This window comes from Candoia aspera, chromosome 7, assembly GCF_035149785.1.
Source record: "Candoia aspera isolate rCanAsp1 chromosome 7, rCanAsp1.hap2, whole genome shotgun sequence".
Taxonomy (NCBI): Eukaryota; Metazoa; Chordata; class Lepidosauria; order Squamata; family Boidae; genus Candoia; species Candoia aspera.
The window spans coordinates 34,020,125-34,043,064 of record NC_086159.1 but is presented as its reverse complement, the minus strand read 5'-3'; the positions used below and the strand labels follow the sequence as shown (position 1 = coordinate 34,043,064).

At 40.0% G+C, this 22,940-nt stretch overlaps 1 protein-coding gene across 1 annotated transcript in view; it reads left to right on the top strand.

The window, feature by feature from the left end:
- Positions 1-22,940, top strand: part of UTP20 (UTP20 small subunit processome component) — a 77,965-nt gene that overhangs the window by 35,644 nt on the left and 19,381 nt on the right. The window contains exons 27-40 of the mRNA XM_063308648.1: positions 6,437-6,645; positions 8,431-8,574; positions 9,766-9,845; positions 10,822-11,048; positions 12,466-12,610; positions 13,027-13,114; positions 14,820-14,963; positions 15,976-16,026; positions 16,129-16,281; positions 17,619-17,774; positions 18,499-18,639; positions 18,832-18,969; positions 19,351-19,490; positions 20,611-20,690. Coding sequence (XP_063164718.1) covers positions 6,437-6,645; positions 8,431-8,574; positions 9,766-9,845; positions 10,822-11,048; positions 12,466-12,610; positions 13,027-13,114; positions 14,820-14,963; positions 15,976-16,026; positions 16,129-16,281; positions 17,619-17,774; positions 18,499-18,639; positions 18,832-18,969; positions 19,351-19,490; positions 20,611-20,690 — 1,896 coding nt within the window. The remainder of the gene's footprint in view (positions 1-6,436; positions 6,646-8,430; positions 8,575-9,765; positions 9,846-10,821; positions 11,049-12,465; positions 12,611-13,026; positions 13,115-14,819; positions 14,964-15,975; positions 16,027-16,128; positions 16,282-17,618; positions 17,775-18,498; positions 18,640-18,831; positions 18,970-19,350; positions 19,491-20,610; positions 20,691-22,940) is intronic.

The following is a 22,940-nucleotide window of genomic DNA, read 5'->3' as shown; positions in this document are numbered from 1 at the left end:
CCTCAGAATGTCAAATATATAGTGCAAAATAATATTACTTTATTTCTGTGCATGTATTACTGCATTGGCTTGTTACTGTTCTTTTGTACAAGACTGGGGTGGTTCAAAAAGCATATAAAGAAATGAATTGGAAGAATCAATGGGAAGTGGAGTGTTGGATGACATGCGTGGTTCCTTAACATTTAAAGCAGAGTACAGCATTTTCAGTGTGACTGGTGAGATGGGGCTGCACTTAACACCAAATTTTTATGTCTAAAATAACTTTCTTTCCTGTTAACAGCAGTGGAGAGAAAGCACCTTTCCTTCCATTAACATTCCCTTTCCCACCCCTAGCTCTCTTACCCACCTTCCTGCCATTGCATATTGTTGCTGATAGGGTGCTCAAGACTTCAGAATATGATGACTTTGATGAGCTCTGTGATGGATCATCAAGCCTCTCAGAGCTCATGCTAAGTTTTGGAGGGCAAGAATGGAAGCATTTAGTCACTCTGGCAGTTGCTCTGAGAGTGCTGTAAAGTTGATTTTGAATCTTCTTACAGGAATGCTGAGAGCCAGTTTGGTGTAGTGGTTAAGGCAACAAGCTAGAAACCAGGAGACTGTGAGTTCTAGTCCCACCTTAGGCATGAAGCCAGCTGGGTGACCTTGGGCCAGTCACTCTCTCTCAGCCCTAGGAAGCAGGCAATGGCAAACCACTTCTGAAAACTTTGCCAAGAATGCTGCAGACACGATTGAACGGATTAAAAAAAAATCAGGAATGCTAATACTATGAAGTGTTAAGTGGCCTTTCAGCAGCCACATCATAACAGCGGTAGTGGTGACAAGTAAAGCCAGTGCTAAAAGTAGTGAAGAATTATGCCCAACTGTGATGGACTGCAATCTGTGATTTCAAGGATCATGTGGCCTGTGGGCTGCCAATTTGAGGCCTCTAATAACCTAGAGGAAGTTGTGACCTCCTTGAATCTTGAACATGAACCTGATTGTTTAGGGCAATTACATACTGCAACATTTTGTGTTGAGATCAACTTTTCTTAATGTAAATTCATGAGCATCAGCAACATGTGCAGCAATGATAATGAAGCAGCTGTGAAAGTTGACTTGAAATATTGAGGAGATTGTTTGAGTAGTTGATTATGGGAAAGTATAAATCTTTCCACTTTTCTTAGGTACCTTGTTTTGCTTTTGCAATCTAACTTTATCTATCTATCTATCTATCTATCTATCTATCTATCTATCTATCTATCAAATTTTTATCACTGCCCATCTCCCCCACACGGGGGACCCTGGGCAGTACACAATAAAAACAATTTAAAATGTCAGTACAATCATAAATACAACCAATAATCAGTCAGCATAAAATGCAATATAGTCCAAGCCACGGCGGATCTAATTCAAACCATAAGGGAATAAAACCAGTCCCCGCAGAACTAGGGAATCAACCAGGCCCAAGAATGGCTCTTCCCCTCCCTATTCCAGGCAAGGCAACAAAACCAGGTCTTCAGCTGTTTTCGAAAGTCCAGGAGGGAGTGGGCTTTGAATTTTGATCTATACCAAACTAACTTGCTGTAGAATCACTGGGAGTCATGTGGTGTACAAATTTAAATAAACAAACAAGCAAATATGAAACTGCCTTAGATGAGTAGCCCAGTATGTTTTCTGTTTTAGGTAACAGCATGGGCAAAACTAGGCATCACTTAAATTGGAGATGACAACAATGTTCTATTCCCCTTATGGACCATACCAATCTAGCTGTACTATGGGTTTTCCAGAAGTTAATTCTCCAAACCAGAAGTGTTTGTCTTATTGTGGACATGGTGTTCTGGACAAAATGGAGCCAGAACGTGTCCAGAACTACCCAAACAATTTCTGAAAGGTCCCCTGTGCAAACACCAAGTCATGTCTGGCCCTTTGGGGGGACGCCACCTTTGCGACCTTTTCTTGGCAGACTGGGTACCAGTGGGGTAGTTTGCCATTGCCTTCCCCAGTCGTCACCTTCCCCAGCAAGCTGGGTACTCATTTTACTGACCTCGGAAGAACGGAAGGCTGAGTTGACCTGAGCCGGCTATCCAAGAATCCAGCTTCTGCTGGGATCGAACTCGGGTCGTGGAGAGAGTTTCAGTTGCAGTACTGCCGCCTACCACTCTGTGCAACATGGGGCTTCCTTAAACAATCTGGGGATTAATGAAATGGCTGGATCAGTGTGATCTGGCAGAACAGGACATTTTGCATATACGTAATATTAAACATTTAGCTACTGAACTAACTCGGCACATCTAATAGGCCTTGATTAATGTGAAATAGCCAATTGCACTTTGGCACCTGGGCGTGGGGAGCGCCTCGAGGTTGCGGTGGTCTGTCCAGACCTCAAAAGAGCAAGTCGCCCCTTCTAAAAGGTGACGCCAAGCCTCCAGTGCCACTTTTACTGCAAGTGCCTCTTTTTCCCAGACGTGCCAGCGCCTTTCCGTCTCGGAAAATTTCCGGGAGAGATAGGCACAGGGCTTCAAGAGTCCGGCAGAATCCTTTTGTAATAGGATAGCCCCAATTGAAAAATCAGAGGCATCAGCCTGAACGACAAAAGGCCGTTTGGGGTCAGGATGGGATAAAATTGGCTCCGCTGTAAAGAGAGCTTTCAACCGGTCGAAAGCAGCCTGACAGGCGGGAGTCCAATTGAGCACGGCCCCTGGGTTTTTTACCTTGTGCATCTCCCCGATGCCTTTGGTCCGCAACAAATCAGTCAAGGGCAGGGCAATCTCCACGAACCCTTTTGCAAAGGATCTGTATAAATTTGCGAATCCCAGGAAACTTTGGAGCTGGCGCCGGGTGCGTGGGCGCTCCCAGCTCAAAACAGCCTGAACCTTTGCAGGATCCATTTCGATGCCCTTATCTGAAATTCTGTAGTCTAAGTAATCCAGGTGCGACTTATGGAATTCGCACTTGGAAAGCTTAGCATAAGGTTTAGCGTGCCGGAGCTTGGTGAGAACCTGTCTTACCAATCTTTCGTGTTCTCTCTCAGTTTTGGAGTATATCAGGACATCATCCTGATAAACCAGTACTCCTTTAAATAAATGGTCATGCAGAACCTCATTAATTAGTTGCATGAAAACCCCCGGGGCCCCTGCAAGACCAAAAGGCAGTACCTTATACTGGAAGGAGCCCAAGGGACAGTTAAAAGCTGTTTTCCATTTGTCCCCCTCCCTGATGCGAATGCGGTAATACGCCTCGCGGAGGTTCAGTTTGGAAAAAACCTTTCCAGTCGACAAGTGTGCCAACATGTCTTTCACGAGGGGGAGGGGGTACTTGTTTGCCAAGGAGACTGAATTTAACCCGTGATAGTCTGTACAAAGTCTTAGGGTACCGTCCTTCTTCTCGCGGAACAGAACGGGCGCTCCAACCGGCGAGTTTGCCAGTTCGATGAAGCCCCGAGCGAGGTTTTTATCGAGGAAGTCCCGCAACGCCACCAATTCCTTTTGTGTCATTGGGTAAATTTTTGGCTTAGGCAATGGGACATGAGGGAGCAGTTCAATGGCACAGTCCGTCTTGCGATGGGGGGGTAACTGGTCCGCCTCCTCCTCCCCGAAGACGTCAGCGAAGTCTGCGTGTTGTTCCGGCAACCCCTCCATGGGGGAAGCGTGAACTTGAGGGTCGACAATCTCAGCCCTCCCTACAGTCAAAGTGAGGGATTTCCCCTCAGCAGGTGCCTGGTAGAACCCATCCTCAAACGTCATCATATGGGTCCTCCAGTTAATGTAGGGATTGTGGTGAGTTAGCCAGGGGATTCCCAGAACCACTATAGGCTTGCCCACCAGGGTGACCACGAATTCTATGGTTTCCCTGTGCATGCCTATTTGTAGGGTAACATTCCCTGTACCCTGGGTGGCCGCCCCCCCCCCCCCGCCGTGGAACCATCGAGTTGCTGGAAGATCAGCGGCTTCGGGAGAGGGAAATGGTAAATTTAGCGCAGCGACTAGGTTGGGGTGGATCAGGCATCTGGGACACCCGGAGTCCACCAAAGCCCCGACTTCGATGGTCTTGGAGCAGTAGCTCAGTTCAATTTTTACAGCCAGGATGGGACAGTCCGCACTCACCCTGGTGGTATTGCGCCCATTCTCCACCACCTGCCCAGCAGCGCTGTTTAGGACAGGTGGAAGGCGTTTTCCGCCAGCTGCTCCGGGGTGGCCAACCCGTCCCCCGCGAGGTAGACGTCCTCTTCTTCATCCGGGGTCGCTAGTGCCCCTGTCAGCCGTCGGGGAGGGTTGGGTGGTTTCTGCAGAGCCTTCTGCGTTGGTCTAGGTGGGCGATCCGCCGCCCTAGCCTTGTGGCATTCTGCCGCACGGTGACCTGCCTTACTGCACTTGATGCATTGCCCACAGGCAAAGCGACGTTGTCTTTCAGCATCCCATGTCGGGCCCGACTGTGGCACTGGCCCTTTCCCGCTGGAAGGACGCCTGTCTCTCTTAGTCGCCAGAGTGAAGGTGCGCCGGACATGTTCAGCCTTCCCGGCAAGACAGATCCAGTCGTGCAGTGAGTCCGGATCATCTCTGTACAGCGCCCATTGCAACACCTCTCGATTGAGGCCATCCTTAAACATATCGATCAGGGTGGCCTCCGACCATTCAGGGACCTTCCCTGCCAAGACCTTAAATTCTAGGGCGTAATCTGCGACCGATTTCTGCCCCTGATTGAGTTCCTTAAGAGTGCCTTTAGCCCTCTCCTTCGCCAGGGGGTCTTCAAAGTACCGCTTCAAGGCGGTCAGGAAGGTGTGGAAGGTAGCCAGGGCTGGGGCTCTGGATTCTGACATTTGTACGTACCAGTCCATGGCTCTGCCCTTAAGTTTTGTGGCAATAGCCGAGATTTTAGCCCCTTCCGATGCAAAACAATGTCCGTATAGTTGGATGTAGTTTGTTGTGTTAGTTAAAAAGAATGACAGGTTCGTGGGGTCGCCATCAAATTTTACTGGAAAGTCTTTAGCGATCCCACCAACTGGAGAAACCCCAACCTGTGAGTGAGTAGGGGTAACCCCCACCGGAATAAAACCACGGGGCCCTGGGAAAAAGTCCCGTGCCTGGCCCCTTCCTCTCGGGGCCAGTGATAGGGTGGGTGGGATGCTGAGACCCCTCCCTGCGCCCTGCGCAGCAGCACTCTTCGTGAGCTCACTCACCACAGTTGACATGGATCGCAGCATGTGTTCTAATGATTGCACATTGGACTCCAGAGCCCTGATCCTGTCCGGTGTGACGGGATCGTCCATCCTCGGTACTGCCGGTTGTTGCCCGATCGGCAGTCCTGCGAATTCCCTCTCGGGCGTCTGGGGGTATTGGAGTCTCCAAGTGGTGTGGGATGTCCCCGGCCAGGGGTCCGCTACGCCGTCCCACCTGAAGTGTTGTTGACTCACAACTCCCTCTTCCATCAGGGCCCTCCACTCCGGGCTGGGGCTCCAGGCTCCAAACTGGGGTGCGGTGTGGGTAGGGAGGGGGCTCGTGTCCCATCTCGGGAGTGCCGATTCCAGAAGCTGTCTGGTCATCTCCCCCACTCGCGTTGAGTCCTTTGCGTCTCCGCTCTGAAGCGCCGACTCCAGGATCATCCCCGGTTCAGTCATCGCCAGTTGCTCCTCTTGCAAAAAAAAATTTCCTGGTAGAGGCTAGCGAGGTTCGTTCTTAAAAGACTCTCAGCTTTATGTAAGGAATGCCTAAGACCAAATAAAAGACTCAGACTCTAAATCAAGTTTAAGCTCTGGCTTTTATTTAGAATAGAATGCACACCAGTAAAAAGCTGAGAGTGAGGGAAGCACGCCAAAAGTTGAATTAAATAGTCTCGCGCCAAACAGCGCTCCACCCCCACACTCCCCGGGTGTGCCCCACGAGTTCCACGGAGTGACAGGCCATCAAGACTTGACAGGTGAGAGGTCGTCCAGCCCCATTCGCCCTGGGCATCGCCCTGTTTATCTTCCTGCAAGGTAATGGTCCATTACCGGGCGATTAGACCTCGATATTCCTCGAAAGCCCGGACGCACCCTTCCGAACCTCGCCCTGATCATTTCTTTGACAATGGTGTCAATGATCGATTACCGGGCGATGAGACCTTTTTGTTCAATAGATCTCCCAAACCCATTACCTTCTTTGTCCGGATTATTGCCCGCACCTCTCCAATCATTGACACGCATCCGCGCTTTGTCATGCGAGCCGTTACGATGTCGCAAACATCGCAACGGCGATCATGACAATTAGTTGGATTGTTTGCCTTAGTTTTTTCAATAGTTGTCTTAAAAGCAGCTAAAGCACAGCCATTGTTCATTTGCCAATTTCTGCATGTTATGACCAAATATTGAATCTAGATTTACATATACGAAATATTGAACAGTATCCTTATCTCTGTAGAGCATTTATCAACATACATTCATTGTTCTCTTCTTCCCCTTTTTACATTTCCTCTTGTTTTAAAGGACATTGCCACGCTGCAGTGCTTCAAGCAATTCAGGATTTGGATTTATCTCGAGTTCTACCTTTAGGCCGTCAGCATAGCCTTTTCAATGGCTTGGAAGTAGTCCTAAAAAACATTGGACATCTAATCAGCCAGAACCTGCCTGAGATTTTACAGATTTTACTTTGCATGACAGCAACAGTATCTCACATTCTTCAGCAAAGAGAAAAGGTGAGAGCTGCTGCATATTTAAGCTGGCACATGAGAGTAAAGAAAATTCTTGAAGTGTGGTTAATTAAGAAAGTAATGCTAATAAGCTAATTTGGTTATCTTTCTTATTTAGTGTGCTTGAATTAAAGTAAGAAAGATAAATGCTTATTGGAAATAAGCATGAGCTCTGACTTGCAAGGATGCATTTCAATTATTTTACAAAATTAAACATTTTGGTTTAGTTCCTAAATTTAAAACACAAAATGTGCAGTGTGTATTCTTTTTTTTTAGATTTACATTATCAGTAAAAAAAATGATAATATTAGCATTAGCAACCTCCTGTTACAATCTTGTTACCCTGTATACTCATGGCAGGGACAGTCATGCTGGTCTTGATGTACTGTATTGCTTCAGTGCTATATAACAGGAAACTAAATTTGCTTGTTAAATTAAATTACATGTCTTGATAGCTCTTCTCTGTTTTATTGTGTCACCACAATAATCTGTGAGGCAGTTAGGTTGGGAGAGAGTGAGTGTCCCAGCACAGTTCATGGTAGAGCATGGAATTGAATGCATCATGATCAAGGGCTCTAACTTGCTTCTACTGCTACAGCAACATCAAAGCAAATCACATCAAAATTTTATTATGGTCATAGACCAGCATAGAGCAATAATCCTAATCCTTAGGTGTGGAAAAAAATAGTTACTTTTGTTAAATGCCCAAAAGTACTTTCAAGCTCTGACTGCACATCTTAACCTATGTGAGTCAGGCAGCTGGTTAAACTGGGAAAAGGCCGATCTTTTTGGCAAGATAATTATTGGTGTCCTTTTGCATAAAGTTAGTAACTCTGAAATGAAACACTGTAATTCAGTAACCCAAAAAGGTATTTCACCATTGTCATTTGTTAAACTTAATTTAACATTTCATTATCTACTGAGGAGCTAAAAGCCACTTAAAGTCTGTGAGAGCCCTATTTATACTTTACTTGGTAGTTTTCTGAACATATTAGTCATGCATTAAAGACAAATATTCCCATTTGTGTTAAACTTTGACTTTGTGTAGTTGTAAATGAATTTAACAGTCCTAACAATTTCTTAAAGTTTGCATTTCTGATAAATGTTTTTGTGGTTATGGTGCTTACATTTTCTTTCACTGCCATGCAGATTCTTAATTTGCGTTACAGTATTTCATGTTGACTTTACCTCTGTGAAGAGTGTTAATGTTTTCTACCACAGATTAAAGTTACTATGGTAACTAACTATTTTGGCCGGGTGAAGAGGTTGAATTTAATTGTCTCCTTTTCATGTGTTAATGGTTGCATTGCCTAAGGGGGAACAACTTGCCTGGACTTGTTTTAGTTTCTGTTTCCCTTCTGTGTAGGCATGTAGAGAGTAGAGCTGCTGTCACTGAGAGCCTGAAACAATGCAGAAGCTTTTAAATACGTTTTGCTTTCTGTAAATAAAATTATTTTTATAGAAATGTCTGGTGTGTGACTTTTCTGATCTCTCCTGGGCCAAAGGCTATCCCAGCAATCTGCCAACAAAGAGATCACATGTTATAGAGGTTACAATTTCCATAGTGAGAAGGTTATGGGGAAACAATCAGAGGCAGTTACACAAGGTGTAACCAATGAGATGTTTAAAAAGCTCCTTCTCGAAGTATCATCTCATCTGAGAAGTTACAACATGTGGGTAGTGCATGCTAATGTCTCATAACTAATCTTTAAAATATTTTGGCCCAATGCATGAATAAAAAATGCAATTTTCTTAAAATGTTTTGCTTAAGAAAAGAAGTTTGTTTTACAGATTCAACTCAGATTTATCAACCAGCTGAAAAACTTAAGGCGCCTTGGACTTAAGCTTATAGCAGACTTTTTCTCTGACTTCGAAATGTACAGCTTTAGTGTAGAAGAGATTGATGCTGTGTTCTGCGCAGTGGTGTGGCCCCAGGTAAGGCTGCTCCTTTCAGTAGGTGATTCCGGAGGTTGCCTAGTACAGACTGCAAATGCCTTCTTCTGGGGGAAAAGCAGAAACTGGAGCAAAAGGAAGAGATTTCATTAAAATAAAACATCTCACTTCATTACATCCCCCTTAGATGCTCCAAAGGTTTCTAAACCTAATTACAGTACAACTTCAGTAGCTTTTATTTTATTTTAAATGTTACCAATCTGTTACCAGGCCTGGGGTCAGGAGGTGGGGTTGAGCCCATGCATTGGCTACATTAATTGTTATTGATGGAGCTGTTTTTACCCCGGCTGCTGTTTTAACATTATTAGCTGCCCAAATTGAACAAACAAATAAATAAATATTGGCTGAATTTTAATCACTCTGGCATAGATCACCTCAGCAAATATGACTCTGCATTTCCAGCTGAGAAACGTAAAAATTACAGAACAGTCCCTTTTAGATGAAATATGTATATCCGTAAGTTAGCTAGAGTTCTCACCCCATTTACTGGGCAAAGGGCACTGCATTCAGGGTTCCCTCCTCCCTTATTTTCAGTTGTACCACTGGCCTCCATAACAGGTGAAGCTACTGGCAGAGCCACAGTGGAGTAGGAATGGATCTGCAGTTCATAAATGCATCTTATTCTTCTTAAATCAGGCCAACTTTTACTAACAAAGGTGAAATAACTGTATTTATAATATTTATGTAATATTGTATAATATTCAAACATAAATAAAATGAAGTTTCTTCTTGTTAGCTCAGGCTAGAAAGAAACATCCTGTAGTGTAGCAGGGAAATGGTATGTGATATCCTCTTTTCTCTGGAGCCAGTTCCCTGGGACATAGAGACTGTTCTCTAAAATTAAGAGCAGGCCCCTCTCACTTGGTGAATTGTAGGCAACCCCTGATGGTAACATGCTTGGCTGGACTCCTCAAAGGTATTTTTGCGCTTGAGGTCAGTGAAGGCAGCTCTCACTATTCTGGCACGAAAGACATCACAGCAAACAGTGGTTGAATTTATGCTGGATTCACACATTGTGCTAAGTCAAGATGAAGCAAGCCACTGGCATATGCAGCATGTGAGCTCAGATAGTTAATTCTTTCAGATGCAAATAATCTTGCTTCTTCCATTCTAAATAGATGTACTGAGGTTGTTAACATATCCTGATTTTATTTTCCTGCTTTGTTTTCTTAGATCACCAGGCTGGCTTCTGAGAGCCAATATTCTCCTACTCCTTTATTCAATATTATTCACATCTGGAGCAAAAACCCCAGGTAATCTATTCATTTTTTAGCAAAAAACATTATAGACTTTACTATCTACATTATTTAAAGGCTTTAAATCCAGAAGCTTTATTGCCCTGCAGGTTAACATGCATTGTTGTTTTAGAACTCTGCAATCTGAAATATTCACAAACTGCAACCCCCATTATCTCTTATTATTCACCTTGCTGATTGGGCCGATAGAAGTTGTATATCAGTCACAGATGGAGGGCCACAGTTGGCTGTCTGTGTTCTTTACGTACAAATGTAGCAGTAAGTATAAGTAATTGAAATAGTGGGACCAGGCAAAAAAGGGCTAGAACCATATATTGCAAACATTTGTGTCCTGCCAAAGTATAGTGTCCCTGTTGTCCTCTTCTTCTACCTGTTTGTGAACAAGACTAAACTGTAAGCTTGTGATTCAGAGAAGCTTAAAGGAGAGGTGACTGACAGTTTCCAATGTTTCTTCTTTCCCAGTCCCAACCTCTTTAAATCAAGTGATTTCTTGCATTAGGCCCAAACCATAATTGACAAGTGACAGTGGCTGCATTTGTACAACACAGGAAAGACAAAACTAAATAATGTGGTTATTTAATTATCTCTTAATACAGTGTATAAACCACATCTTATTACTGCAGGAGTTCTGTCTGTTGATCTTTCCAGGTGTTTTTATCCTACAGATAGAACCATGCTTCAACTCAACTATATTTTCATCTCCAAGGCTAGTGTGTATGTTTATAGAATAGTCCGTTCCTGATCTCCAGGAAAAGCCTGGAATTATTGGGTAGCAGCCATTCAGGGGATTTCATGTTTTTTCCTTCACTGTTAATATCTAGAAATGGTTGTGCATATTTTTATACTAAAAGAAGTTGAAGCAGTTTCTTTAACATGTCCACTAGAAGAATGAAAAACTTGTTTTTCAGTTTTGGATCCCATATAATTTATTTCTTAAAATCTCCCCCCCCCCCACTTCTCACTTTGTTTTTAGGTATTTCCCTTTGCTGGCTAAGCAGAAGCCAGGGCATCCAGAATACGATATATTATCAAATGTATTTGCTGTGCTCTCAGCTAAGAGTCTGGGAGAGGGAACAGCTGGTATTGTGATGGATGTGGTTGACAGCCTCCTCAATACTCCTGACTTTGAGCCTCAGGACCAGTTTAGTAGCTTGACAGTGACTGACTGCATCCTTACTGAAGTTGAAGAAATAGTGGGAGGTAGGAATGGTTAGGCCTTGATTGGATGATGCTGTTTGTTTGTTTGTTTATTACTATACTGCCCATTTCCATAAGGCACAAGATAGTTTACAAAAACAAGGAAATAACTAGAATAAAGTCAAGGGCACATGATATTAAAACAATCTGTATAATTGGTAGTCCACCCACCATTGGGCCCAAACACTTAGTGAAACAGCTAGGTTTCAAGCAACTTATAAAAGGCAAGGAGGTTCCAGTGATGGTAGGACTGTAAAGATTGCCTACCCTAATAGACTCAGACTCACAAGCAGGAACTTAATGATATCTGATTTATTAAAGAATAGTATGCAAATACAGAGAAAGCTGAGAATGAGCAAAAGCGCGCCAAATACAAACTAAAAACCCTCGGCACAACCATAATCCCTCCCCTTGCCCAGCCGTTTCAAACTCCCCCCCCCCCCAGGTGCTGGTAACCGTTTCTGCTGATGTTCTGGGAAAGAAACCTTGAACACACGAGATAACCCAAACACATTCCAATCCAGCTGCAAACAGATAACAATCCCATGAGACAGAATCCTCCTCTCCTCCCAAACGAAACACGCATCAGCCAAATGACATGCGAAACGTTATGATGCAGCGGTAACATTGGAACGATGAACATGACAGACAGAGAGTTAATTTGTAAATGAAAATTGAGTGTATTATATTTGAGCTTTATAGATGTATATACAAGGCATATACTTGTATTCAAAGCTGTTTACACAGAATATGTAAACAAAATGGAAGATACTTCATGGTCTTGGCTTAGAATACTTAAAGGGCTGCCCAGGCCCACAATACACAGCCTTTGCATTGAAGCAGCCTTCAAACACCTTCCTGCCATCTGAAGTCAGAAGTGTGGTAGTTACACGGAAGACCTTTTCACCTGCCTTTTGGAATAATCACTTTAAGAAGACTTGCCTAATACAGGTTTCCCTTCAGAATAAGGCACAGATTGAAAAAGTAGTCAAAGTTGCCAGCTTTTGAGCCTTATACTGGAAGTCAGCCACCTTTTCAGTATTTGGTGCAACTACATGATCGTTTTGATAGCAGAGATGACAAAAAAATATTAAAATGACTCAGAAATGGGAGTTTATGCAAGATTTTGGATGTCTTGCAAGACTTCCGGGTTTTAATCTTTTTAAAAGATATCTTTGTTTCAACAAACACCATAAGCAGGTATAGTAAGTTTATACTGACACCAAAGTATCATCATCATCATGGTGTATAACAAATCATAATAATACCAAAGTTGAAACATACATACTTATTTTTTTAAATAAATAATCATAAGCCTCTCTTTCTAGGCTGTTTGGTAAAGATTTTGGTTTTTTCTGCTTGGAAAAAACCTGACCTGGTTTTTTATTTTACTTACCATATTCTACCATCTTCATTTTAGATCTTCCTAGTATGGGGATAAGGCTTGTTCTCCCCCATGTCCCTTCAATTCTTCAGTATCTCAACAAAACTATGATCAGCACAGATAAGATAAAGAAAAAAAAGTATAATGTGCAACTCAGCAAAGAACTCAACATTCTTTCAAAGTAAGTGGTTTTGTACCTTTTCTAATAGTTCATATTTACAAGAGATTTCTTAATGCTGTAGAAGTGGTAGAGAGGGAATAGCACTTCTTCTTTGATGTGAATGGGGCTAATAGAATATAGTAGAGGCAAGGATTAACTCTTCCTAATCTCACAGAAGGCAAGAAATCAGATGACTTTGTCAGTTCTTCCATTTTCACTCAGAACAGATGCAAAAAAAAATCTTTTGTGCCTCCTTTACATCTTTCGCTGTTTCTGATAATGCAATGACATGCTCATTGTAAGCAGAACATCAAACCTCTTCAAGGGTACATATTAAAAAAGATTCTTGTGCAGCCTTGGCCTCTAATTTAGACAACCGAAACATTACATTGTGATATAATTGCCTGTGGTTACCTTTTGTTTTCTGTTGTATGTAGGATTAGCAAGTTTATAAACGATAAGAGCCAGAGTTCTATTCTGATTGGCCTCCTGCTCCCTTTCCTTCACCAGAGCAACATTACTCAGGTAGGTTTAGAATGAAGTGTGTGGAAAGTAATATTTTCTCTCAGGTTAGATTACTTTTCTGATGACACTTTAAAGGTTTTTGCCCTAGTGGACTATACATGCATTCAGGCTGAAACTGAAAGGGAACCGCGCTTTATATATAAGCCACAACAGAGAGTGAAGCTCAGGGTATGAAAAATAGTAGATGGAGAAGAGCAGAGAATATGGAAGCCTGGGCCATAGGCTTCAGTTAGATTCAGAATGAATCTAATGCGTTGATCTGTGCATTTAAGTAATTATACTTTTGCGTTGTAAAATTGGGGTTTCTAAATACAAATGTAGAGGGCAAAATGCCGCCTTGAACATCTTGCTGTTTTACTGTAAATCATTTCTTAGATCCCCATCTACTTCTGCAGATACCATCTTTAAATCTTTGGAAACATAGATACAATTTTATAAACAGCACCAAGGCTTCATGAAAGAGACCCGTTGGGGTATGCTTTGCAGAAGCAGCACTGCCTGAGTACGTAGAAAATGGGAGCAAAAGAAAGTCTAATCTTGGCATAAGGAAAGACCATCTTCATATTGGGCTTCACAGATGACCAACTCACACTAGTTTGTCATAAATGTTCGCAGTGATCAACATAATAGTGCTTGCATATGCATATAAGGAAAATGTGGAGCCTCCCAAATTGATCTTGCCTTCCATTCTCCTTTTTCCTCCTTGCTTAAAAAACTTTCCCTAAAAGTTGCAAGATAAGTTACAGTTGTTTTCCACAAAACCTTATTTGATCTTACTGAGTAAAATTATTGAGAAGTGAAGTCCAGAAATGACATTTTCTTCATTAACTTGATCTTTTAAATTGTGTGTTCGATTTAAAATTCAGAATGTTGGCATGTGACATAAACTTGATCAAGAATTTCAGTTCACTTTTTTGTCCTGAAATATCACTGACCCTTTCTTGGGAAGTTCTGACTCCGTTTTTATTGTGAACAGTGAAAGAAAACAATGTATTCAGGAATGTCATGTGATTAACATGATAATAAAAGGAATAGAAAGAATTTTGTATTGGAGACTTGATGCCTTTTTTCCCTTCTGCTAATAAAATCCACCACCAGGAGCATCGTGCTTGACCAGCTCCAAAAAGCAACACTAAGTTTATTTACAAGATAATGTTGAAATATTTACTCATTTTTGACAGTTTGATGGAGCTTCAATATTTAGACATTTTGATAGATACTTCTTTTTGTGGGGGCATGTTTCCATTGACTGCTGCACTTTTTTCAACCAAAACTTAATTGGTGTCTCTGAAAGTCACAGAAGAATTTACATAAAACTACTTTCAGTAATCTAGTCAATTGTAGTCTTTCGCAGTATATTTGTGCAGAGGAATGCATGGATAATCTTGAAGAAGATATGCAGGAATAGACAAGGCAAAATAAGAGACAGCTCAGTCCTGTGGAAGGAGAAGGCATGAGAAAGAAACTCGTCTTTTTGGTATAAGAGTTGGCACAGGGATACTCTGGCAGGCTTTCAGGATGCTGTTATTACACCTTAAACCAGGATTTTGCAACCATGCTGGCTGGGGAATTCTGGGAGTTGAAGTCCATACATCTTCAAGTTGCCAAGGTTGAGAAACACTGCCCTGAACAATAAAGTAGCATTCCTGTAATCCTTGCTCTGTCTGTTTCCTCACCTGGTCTACTGACGATCTGTTTCTTTCAGGATACAGAGATTGATATCCTGGAGACGGTGAAAAATCTACTGAAACATTGCTTAACTCCAGCAAGCTTCCTTAAACCTTTGGCAAAACTGTTTTCTGTTATTCAGAACAAATTGTCTCGTCAAGCACTCTGCATGGTTTTTGAGGTATTATATCAGTGCTTACTTTTTAAAAAAGTATTCTGATCCCACTATGATTCAGTGACTTGAGTAGGTTTGTTCCACAGCTAGAGGCTAGTCTTGACTCCTTTATAGTCCTTTTTTGGTGAATCATCCTTTTCTGTCCTCTTTTTCTTTTTGTCTTAGAAAACAGTAGCTAGAGGAAGAGGCTTTTGTGATATCCTCCCTAAGATTCTCTGGTCATAGATAGGTAATGTGATGTCTTCCAGAAGTTTTGGACTACATTTCCCACAAGCTGTTGTCATTGATCATGGGAATTGAAGTCCAAAATGTATAGACAACACCACGTTGCCTATCCTTGCATCCATACCATAAGGAGCCATAATCTGTTGTTTCCCTGGGAGAAGGTAACGTGCTGCAAAGGATTTCTCCAAACATTGTAATTGGTTGCCAGATAGACTAGTCAGTTGTTTGTTGATCAAGCAAATGCAAAGTGAATCAAATTGCAACAAATATGTGGTGTATTTACATACTGAATGCAGTGGCAATTCTAGTTTGTTTGTTTATTTAATCCATTTATATAGCATTCTCGTTGTCATGTCCTATTTTAAAAAGTGAAATGGAGAGGTATAAAAAAGGTACAACTAATGTGATGGTGATAAATTGTCTCATAAAGGAATGCTCCATAAATTTAGACATATTCATATGGAAAATCGCTGAGAGTGGATAACTTAGAAATATTTCTATTCTGATTGGCTTAATTAAAATAATATAATGGTAGAGAAGCATTTGAAAGTCACTTAACAAAACTTTTTTCGCTAGTTATTCCATATAAGAGTAATTGTATACAGCGTACAGTACATATTCTAACATGTGTGATCTATGCACATTTGTCCTTTGGTCACAATGTATATTGCTCTAACCATTTTTATCTTCAATGAAAGTAAAAATAGCCTAGGAAAAATTAATATGTGAAATAATTGTGAATTATGTCATTCATTAATTCTGTCTTTTAATGACTTTAAATCTATTTTAACAGACATTATCACATTTGGAAAGTAATATAAAATATATCACAGATACTGTCAAGGTATGTAGTGGTTTCCCTGATTTGCTTAAACTGGTTTTTTAATTCAAACTGACTTTAATTCAGTTTGATGTATATCTTGATTAAACATTTTGTCTATCTTAGCTGAATGCTTTCAATCCACAACATCTTGATGAGATCAACTTTGACCTCCGTTTGTCAGCATTCCAAGACATCATTTCTCATATCAAAGGGGTGGACAAAATAGATGTCAACTACCTCATCCCAGTAATGCATAACTGTTTCTACACTATACAGGTGAGTCCCACCCATATGGAAGAGAGCTGCCCTTGCTTTATGATTGTGCTCTTAGAAATATATTCATTTTATATTGTTTTTTAAACATATTTGCAATTTAATAGAGTTTTTAAAAACCCAATATTTGCATACTTTCCCCTGTCCGTCATGCCTACCTCCAGTTGTGAGAGTAAATTCTCAGATGGCCTGGTAACAACACATGAATCTGTTAACAAAAAAAGAGAGAAGTGGAAATTGTTGGTCTTGCCTGAAAGAGAATGGCTTCCAGTCATTACATAGGCAAAATAACACAAGACTTTTAACCTTGATTTCATAGCAAATAAACTGGGTTTTCATTTGATACATAGCAGTCACTGGATCCTTTTGTAATGGCTTTGTTAACTCTGCTACAATACATCTACTTATCAGAGCTATGGTGTCTTTGCAAGTCTGTTCTTTCGGTTTCTTGCCAAGCTAACTGAATGAAGTTGACACCAACTGTGGTTTAACTTTGATTTAGAAATTCCTCTTACTCAGTTCTTCACATATTTATATTGTGCCTTTGAAAATATGATTCGGAAGACTTCTTAGCAATATACGGGAACATCTTAAACCAAATGCTCCTTTATTTGGGATAGTGCAGCTGTATTAAGATGTTTCATGCACATTCCAAATCACATTCCATCTTTCAAACCTGGTTCTCTGCACACCCCTAGAAAGCAGTGCCATCCAATTTCTACAATGAAACAGAAGAGTTGTATCTACAGCTGTGTGGATGTATCTGCATGGCCCCAAAAGCATTTCTAAGGACCAGGGGATCTTTAAAAGATTTAGTGTGGAGAACTATAGTAGGAGGTGGAAAGAGTCAAAATAGTTGGAATTGGAGGCGACTTAAAGGAGCCTGGTCCTGCAAAACATTTCCTTTTGATTGTTGCTCATTTATTCTTCCCTCCTGCCTTCTATCTGTGCAACTTCTTGGCTTTCCCTTGACGCATGTGGCCAGGAAGGGGAAATAATGAACTGCAGTAGGATATGGTTGGGGGAGAAGGAAAGCACATGTTCCCTTATCATGAATTCCAGAATGTGAAAAGTTTATGGTCTGTGGTTGCCAGCCATAAAATAGCAAAATTTTCTTTTCTTTCTGGGAAAAAAGAAGCATGTAAAAGGTTTGCAGTGAACTTACACACTTGTGGTCATGGCTTGCTGCTATTGAAGATTACTTGGAATTTTAATCACATTACAACTGCTTTGAACTATCATTGGGGATCAGGTTTATGTTTATTTTAGTGCACACTTTTAACTATTTCTCTAATTTATAGTATAATAATCTCAGGTGTCCTGATCCATTTCTTTTGCAGTTAGAGGAAATGGCTTTGAGTGACAATGCTGTCCTCTGCCTGAATGTCATTATTCATAGATTTTCTGAACTTGATCACACAGAGGATGAATTCAAGGAAATTATCCAGCGCACACTTCTGGATTCTCTGAGAAAAGGGCTAAAGAGCAAGACAGAGGTGAATAGCCTAACTCTCTCCTGGGTTTTGTGTTATAAAAATCAGGATGAATTGAAAATCTGTGTCCTATAGACCTTGTAATTCTCACTTTTACCTACATAAAAGTTCTTGGGAGGACTTTTTACTATGTTTTCTGTTCCAGCTCTTTTTTTAACATGACTTCTATTTTGTTATTTATGCTTGAATTAATATGAGTTATCCTTGAATTACTGAAGGCTTGTAATAGATACATATATGCTTTTTATATTTTATGACTAAAAATGTTCCATTATCTGTTTCCATCATGACTCCCTCTTTTCCTTGCCCATTCCTCTGAACCCGTGGTCATCTGAATATGGCAAAATACCAAATATATGAAATCAGTTAAATTCTGAACACTTTGGGACATTTGCATATGTTATCCTGGGTGCAAAAATTGTTTTTCTGGGAACAGCTAGTCTTTAAAAACCATAATGTGTTTAAGGTACCACTATTATTATTATTACTGATATGGTATAAATTATGTATTTCCATTATTTCTCGGAGGTCTAGTCTTGGTATAATAAACATTTGGTGTTTAGAAATGGTCACAATAGCTTAGGATAGCAGTTTGAAGGGGAAAAATTCAGATAGACTGCTGTGAAAAAACAGTTTTTCTTTCTATTCAAAAAGTGGAGGCACTGACATGCTTTAGGAGGTCAGATGTCACTGTAAATCACTTACTACATTTTCTTTGGGGTTTTAGTGCATTCAGCAGGATTACACCTCATTACTATCAAGCTTGATTCAAGCATTTTCAGAACATCCAGAGTTTCATGACTTGGTCCAGCTGACTGATTATCATGATCCAGAGATGGACTTCTTTGAAAATATGAAGCATATTCAGGTAAGAGGAAATGTTGTAACTGGTTCTCCTAAAGTGCCATTGAGTTATCTGATAGTGATAGCATGAAAACTGGTATCACTCATTTCCTTTTTCCTATTGATATAAATGTCTGCAGTCCCTGGTTGTAGTACTGAAATACTTGGAGGACTAGGATATCTCAGCTAAGTTCAATTAATTTTTACATTCTTTCAGATCCACAGAAGGGCACGAGCCCTGAAGAAACTAGCTAAGCAATTAGTGGAAGGCAAAATCACACTGAGTTCTAAAAGTCTTCAAAATTACATTATGCCTTATGCAACTACCACCATTTTTGATGAGAAAATGCTTAAGGTAAGCTTTTGAAGATAAAATGGGTAAATCTGCTCATTGCCATAAGAAGGACATTTCTTCTATCAACACATTTGAACTGTACATGACTTTTCATAAAGAGAGAAAACTGAATTAGATCTCTTGCTTTACTGCCTTTAGTAGATTCCATAGTTCTTATGGAGAATTTGTTGCTGTTGTTGGAAGTTCACATTTATAATGGGGGATGATCATAAAGGGCTTGCTCAGAAAAATTGCTTCCTTCTGCCCACCCTCTGAAGTGGTCTTCATCCAGATCAGAGGACTATAGACTTATTTTTATGTTAGAAAAGAATGGATAGAAGAACAGCTTGATGTTGAACATGTTCTGTAGTTTAATCTTACAGATAATACTCTCTTCCTTAGCATGAAAACATGATAACTGCATCAGTTGAAATGGTGGGAGCTGTCTGCAGACATCTTTCTTGGTCAGCTTACCTCTATCATTTGAAACATTTCATCCACGTACTGCAGACTGGACAAATCAATCAAAAACTTGGTGTCAGGTACAGTAAATGCCAGTTTTAAGATTAAAGCTATAACCACATGCACTTACATAGGAGTAAGGACCATTGAATGCTATGGGCTTCTAAACCAATAAGTGCAACTTTGCAGTTTTGAAACCATGCTGATCTCATACTGATAAGACTTTTAAAAAATGATACTTCATTATAGTTAACTCTCACTATATTTAAGATTTTAAAGCTATTACTTATACTGTATTGCTGTACATATATTTACTCTGTGAGATTCTAATTCACCCAAAGAGCTACATTACACATGGGCATACCTCAAGGTTTCTTCCCCCCACTCTGTGATTAAGAAATGCAAGATCGCAAGCCCTTTGGCTCTTGGCCTCAGTTCATGCCATTGCTAATTTGCAACAGGAGTGAGCAGCAGTGTCACTGTTGGATCCACAAGACATCTTTTTTTGGGCAGCCCTGTAGATTTGCATAATTACTTCTGCAGTTCTCTGGAGCTTGTCCATAGCCTTCCAGTTACTACATCTTGGGCTGCTTTTATGCCACATCTCATATTCTCCTACCTACTGTACGTATGTATGTAAATATGTATGTTTGCATTTGCTAACTACAGTTTATTTGACAGTCCAGCAAGAGTCAAAACAGCTTACAACAACAACAAAAAATACATCAAAATTATAAATCAAACAGAAGCAAAGCAATAGTGCTTCAGAGGACAGCATCCAGTAACAGGAGAGCAGGTTTTAATGGCATTCTGAAAATTGATTAGAGTGGGAGCCAATCTAATCACCAAAGAATGCTGTTCCAAAGACTATTTCTGCTAATAATATTTATGTGAAGATTTTTTTAAAAATTATTATATTAATCAATATAGTTCATTAATTTTTAAAACATCTTTTGCACCCGTTCTGTGTTTTCACAATATTTCAGCCCTTCAATTATGCAAATAAGCAGAATGTATAACTGTAAGATTGTGATGCAGGTATGCTATTTGCACTGTAGTTAAAGTGTGTCATCTATTAATCCAGGCTTATTTTCACCATGATAGTAGTGGCTTAATTTCTACAAAACGTTTTGCAAATTTTTTGGTAAAGTTGGAAACCCTGGAAATCACATGCATTTCTTTTTCTTTCTTATTTGAAAGCGTGCTAGTAATGGTGCTGGAGGCTTTTCATTTTGACCATGAAACTCTTGAAAAGCAGCTTTTGATTATTGAAAAGGAAGGTGAGTTTTCTAATTCCTGAATCTGATTGAGGGTACCTTGGCCCATGGGAATCTATTCTGCTTGAAATAAATTATGGTGTCCTTTTACATTTTTTAATAATATGCAAAAGAGAGAGAAAGATCAAAAGCATATACATTTTATGTACTAAACTACAATTAAATATTTAGCATTTTTCTCAACTATTATGCGCAGTCCAAATTTCTAAATAATCATCTGGCAGTAAAATGCTTGCTCAAATATAGAAGTGAGTGTTACAGACCTTGGTATAATTGACAGAAAATGAGTATCCTTCCAGCCTTACAGTACAACATTTTTGCAATCATAAAAGCATACAATTTCTTACATCCTTCTTTAATTTACTGTATGTTACTGTATGTTACTGTAACATTTACTTTTCCTGTACTAGATTAATATGATTTCTTCTCAGGGATTTGCTTCCAATGCAGTGTAATACTAACCGAAAAATAATTGAAATGCCCCATAGTTTCTCTTTACATAGGGACTATTGTTTATGCCTTTATTTTTTCAAGGTTGTTAGTTTAGAATGCCTACTTAAAACTAAACTTATATGCAGTTCTGCATTGAGCAGAGCTGGCCTAATTTATTTCCTGAGTTATGAAGACATGCTGTGCAATCTGACTATTGTGCTTTTTGGTTTAAATTCTTGCATTACATGTGGCTGCATGTGACCTTCAGAGTTACTGTCAGGAGGATGCATCATTCTGACCACACTGCCCCCTCTTAGTATGACTTGCTGATTTTTTTATTGTAAATTGTTTTGAAATTTTTAAAAATAAACAATATATAAATATTTCAAATAAACAAATAAGTGCGACATGCCTAGCTGAAAGGAAATCAGCATGGGTGTTGCAAAAAGAAATTCTCCTTTACTGACATGGATGGAAGTGTCATTTTCCACTTTGACTTTGTACACCTTGATTTTTAGAGTTCTTCATTAAAGACTCTTGAGTAACTCAGTGACAGTCATGGGATTAGATTAGGTGTCCTTTTGTGCAACTTGGTAAAAATAACAAAGAGTAGGAATGATTTTAGGGTGTGTTCTATATCTGGCATACCACATACCGGTGTGGTTGCCACATTTGTAAAAGGATATAGAAGAAGTGGACAGAGGGCAACCAAAATTGTCAGGAGGCTCAAGCACCTTCCCTATGAGAAAAGGCTAGAAAGTTTGGACCCTTTAGTTTGGAAAAAAGGTGAACAAGAGGGCATGATTGAAGAATATAAATCACGCATGGCACAGAGAAAATAGGCTGCAAGAATTTTTTCTCCCTCCCTCACAACACTAGAACCAGGGTCGTCCAATGAAGCTGATTGAAAGGCGATTTGGAACTGGTGGAACAGCACACTCCTTTGTGTAGCACATAATTAACATGGGGAATCCATTACCACAAAATACGGTGATGGCCTCTGACTTGGATATCTTGAAAAGGGGATAAATATGAAGGTTGACTTTATCCCAGCTATTAGTCTTGAGCCTCAATGTTACTTGTAGGTTGGGAACAACAAGACTTCAAATACCAGTTGCAGGGAAACAATGGCAGGAGAGGAATATGTTACTTACAAGCATCCACCTTGGTGGCCGCTGTGAAAAGGGAACTGCTGGCCTAAGATAGGCCTTCATGTCATCCAGCAGGCTATTCTTATATTCTTAGGAGTGAATTTGTCTGGGTAAACATTTTTAATTACTTTTAATTATTTAATTTTTAAAAATTACTTTAAGAAATAAATGGCATAGTGTGCTGGCAGTAACTTAACTGGTTTAGTTTATTTCAGTAAGGGCTATCCAGAATACATTTTGCTATGTGATGGGGTACTTTTATTATAATTTCTGGCTTTTGTCCTGTTTATCTTAAATGAGGCTAAATATACTGAGGCTTATAAAATGAAATTATGTATTTAGGTGAAAGTTCTAAACTTCTGATGAGCACAGGTACAAGTTTCGTTTGTTACAAAGCTGATATTGCCAATTAATTATTTGAGTATAGAAACTTATGTAATCAGAATAAGACAAGAAATTGAAGTTAGATCAGTCTTTGGAGAATATTTTACAGAGATATAAAAAAACTTAGAAATGGAGTTTCCAGGAAAAAGATATGGCTGATTGAATTCTTAATAGGAGTGCTTCATGCTAGAGTATTTTGTTACCGTTTTTATTTCTTTGTCTTATTCCAAAATGGAATCTTGATTAATAAATGTCATAGTCATTTTCATTCATTTTATGTAACTTA